General features: G+C 42.0%; 1 protein-coding gene across 1 annotated transcript; it reads right to left on the reverse strand.

The window, feature by feature from the left end:
• Positions 1–3,171: 3,171 nt before the first annotated feature.
• Positions 3,172–3,537, reverse strand: LOC140183049 (uncharacterized). The gene has a single exon (XM_072231050.1). It carries the CDS (start codon positions 3,535–3,537, stop codon positions 3,172–3,174), a length of 366 nt encoding a protein of 121 aa, XP_072087151.1.
• Between the last annotated feature and the right edge of the window lie 258 nt (positions 3,538–3,795).

The following is a 3,795-nucleotide window of genomic DNA, read 5'->3' on the forward strand; positions in this document are numbered from 1 at the left end:
AGCTAACTTTAGCCCGGCAATCAGGGCTTCATATTCTGCCTGATTATTGGAGGTCGAAAATTCAAAATTCAAACCTCTCTTTGAGTTCCTTTTTGATTAACCAGTATTATGCCTGCACCACTTCCAACTTTGTTGGAAGAGCCATCCACATACAGTTCCCACATTGCAGAGGCCTCCTCTTGATCTCCTGCGTATTTGGCCACGAAGTCGGTGAGGCATTGGGCTTTGACAACTGTCCAAGTTTCGTATTTTAAGTCGAACTCAGATAATTCAATAGCCCATTGAACCATTCTGCCCGTAACATCCATTTTCTGAAGGATTTGCTTCATGGGATGGTTCGTCAGAACTCTTATAGTATGAGTTTGAAAGTAAGGCCGAAGCCTTGTAGATGCCACAACTAAGGCCCATGCGAACTTATCAAGTTTTTTATACCTTAGTTCAGGTCCTTATAGCACCTCACATGTGAAGTAGACAGGATGCTACCCGACCTTATCTTCCCGTATTAATGCTGACGGCACGGCCTTCTCGGCGACAGCTATATATAACACAAGTTCTTCCCTTGCTATTGGCAGGGTAAGAATTGGAGGTTGGCTTAGAAACCTTTTGAACTCTTGAAAGGCTTCTTCGTATTCAGAAGTCCATTCGAACTGGCATCCTTTTCTTAGTAGGGCAAAAAGTGGTAAGGATTTTAATGCTAATCCTGCCAAAAACCTGAATAGAGTTGCAAGTCGGCCGTTCAGCTGCTGGACTTCCTTTAAACAGGTCGGGCTCTTCATTTCCAAAACCGTTCTACATTTATCGGGGTTAGCTTCAATCCCCCTTTGTATCAGCATGAATCCTAGAAATTTTTCCGCCTCCATTGCAAAGGTGCCTTTATCGGGATTTAGTCTCATCTCATGCATTCTTATGGTGTTGAAGACTTGCGTGAGGTCGCTCAGGAAGCAGGTGTCATCCTTGGTCTTTACCAACATGTTGTCCACATATACCTCCATTAGTTCTCCCAAGTGAGGTGCAAACACCTTATTCATTAGTCTTTGATATGTGGCTGATAAACCCATATTTTATGATGTATTTTGTGCTCAATTTAAGTGATTTATTAAATCATTCACCCACTTATTCATGTGAATTGCATGGTTTTACTTTCCCTTCCTTATTATGTGAAATATGTGAAAAACATGTTTCCTATGCTTTAAAAATATTAAATTTAATTACCCTTTATTACCATTCGATGCCGTGATTTGTGTGTTAAGTATTTTCAGATCTCCCAAGGCAGGAATGACTTAGAGGACAGAAAGGAAACATACAAAAATGGAAGGAAAACACGGAAATGGAGTTTTGAAGAAAAGGGCAGCGACGCGAACGCATGGACGACGCGGCCGCGTGCCTAGCGTGAAAAGACAGCGACGCGAACGCGTGACTGACGTGGATGCGTGCCTTGAGCAAAACGCAATTGAAGCGTACGCGTGACCGAAGCGAATGCATGACAAGGAAAAATCCGAGATGACGCGACCGCGTGACCCACGCGGACGCGTGACAGATGCCACGTGCAGAAACTGCAGAAAATGCCCCCAGCAATTTCTGAAACCCTTTTGGCCCAGATCCCAGTCCAGAAAACACAGATTAGAGGTTATAAACTGGGGGAATGCATCCATTCATTAACTCTCTTAGGTTTTAGGATTAGGATTCCTCTTAAAGGATTTAGGATTTCAACCTCCTCTCAGGTTCAATATTCCTTTTACTTTATATTTCTCTTCTGCTTTCAGATACTTTAATGCTTTTGTTTGTTGATTACTTATGTTGCCAAATTGGATTACGAACCATTTATGTTAGGATTTTCTTTATTTAATATAAATTGAGGTATTTTCAGATTTATGATTCTTATTTAGTTTTTTTATATTCTTGGCTTTAATTGATTAATTGGAGACTCTTGAGTTATCAAACTCATCGTGATTGATAATTGTTATTTTTGCTAATTGAATTGAATTCCGATAACTCTAGTCCTTTCTTAGGAGTTGGCTAGGACTTGAGGATCAAACTAATTAGTCCACTTGACTTTCTTTTGCTTTAGTAAAGGTTAACTAAGTGGGATTAAAACTCAATTCTCATCACCATCGATAAGGATAACTAGGATAGGACTTCCAAATTTTCATACCTTGCCAAGAGTTTTATTAGTTATTAATTTATTAATTCCTGCAATTTATTTCCCTTGTTCAAACCTTTTAAAACCCAAAAACACTGTTTTCCATAACTAATAATAAGAACATCTCCCTGCAGTTCCTTGAGAAGACGACCCAAGGTTTAAATACTCGGTTATCAATTTTATTGGGTTTGCTTAAGTGACACAAAACTTTTGTAAGGAAGAAATTCTTGTCGGTCTAGAAGCTATACTTACAATGGGAATTTATTTTTAGAAAATTCTAGATCGCGCGAGAGTTTCGCTCTTTCAGTGGCCCCCGCCTTTTTTAACCCAAATGGTATGACCACGTAGCAATAGTTCGCTCTGGGCGTGACAAACGATGTCTTCTCTTGGTCGGGTTTATACATTGGGATGTGATTATATCCTGAGTAGGTATCCATGAATGAGAAATATTGATATCCTAAGCTAGAGTCTACTAGGGTATCAATATTGGGTAGAGGATATGGGTCTTTAGGACACACCTTGTTGAGATCGGTGTAGTCAACACACATCCTCCATTTGTCATTTTGCTTTTTTACCAACACCACGTTTGCCAGCCAGGCCGGACACTTGACTTCTCTAATAACGTCTGCTTCTATCAGGGTTTGCACTTGTTCTTCGACCACTTGAGCCCGCTCAGGTCCTAGCTTCCTTCTTCTTTGCTGGACAAGTCGGGATCCCGGATGAACAGCCAATTTATGTGACATGAGTTCGGAATCTATCCCAGGCATGTCAGAAGCTCTCCAGGCGAAGAGATCGGAATTCTCTTGTAGGAGCTGTACCAGCTTCTGCTTCAAATCTTCTGCTAAATTGGCTCCTATGTTGGTGTTCTTCCCAATCTCTTTCCCGATCTGTATCTCTTCGGCCGTTCCTCCGGGCTGTGGCCGTAATTCTTCTTTAGCTCGGACTCCCCCGAGCTCGACGGTATTGACTTCTTTTCCTTTACCTCTTAGGTTCAGACTTTCATTGTAACACTTTCTCGCCAATTTCTGGTCTCATCTGATGGTAGCGATTCCTTCTGGTGTTGGGAACTTCATACAAAGATAAGGGGTAGAAACCACTTCTCCAAGCCGATTTATGGTTGTTCTACCTATCAGGGCATTATAGGCAGAGGCTATATCGACGATAATGAAGTCGATGCTTAGAGTCTTGGATTTTGTCCCCTTTCCAAAAGTTGTATGCAGGGGCATAAAGCCTAGTGGCTTGATGGGAGTGTCCCTTAGTTCGAAGAGAGTGTCAGGGTAGGCCCTTAGCCCCTTCTTGTCCAATCCCAACTTGTCAAATACTGGTTTGAACAAGATGTCAGCTGAGCTCCCTTGATCCACCAGGGTTCTATGCAGATGAGTGTTGGCGAGTATCATAGTGATTACTACCGGGTCGTCATGCCCGGGCATAATACCTTGCCCGCCCTCTTTGGTAAAAGAAATAGTTGGGAGGTCGGGCCTTTCATTTCCGACTTGGTAGACTTCCTTCAAATGCCTTTTTTGAGATGATTGGGTCAACCCTCCTCCTGAAAATCCTTCCGATATCGTATGGATATGTTGTTCTGGGGTCTGCAGAGGCGAACTTCTTCGTTCATGACCTTCATCATCTCTTTTTCTTTTTCCATGATTGTCCGA

Source organism: Arachis hypogaea, chromosome 20 (genome assembly GCF_003086295.3).
Source record: "Arachis hypogaea cultivar Tifrunner chromosome 20, arahy.Tifrunner.gnm2.J5K5, whole genome shotgun sequence".
In the NCBI taxonomy this organism is placed as follows: Eukaryota; Viridiplantae; Streptophyta; class Magnoliopsida; order Fabales; family Fabaceae; genus Arachis; species Arachis hypogaea.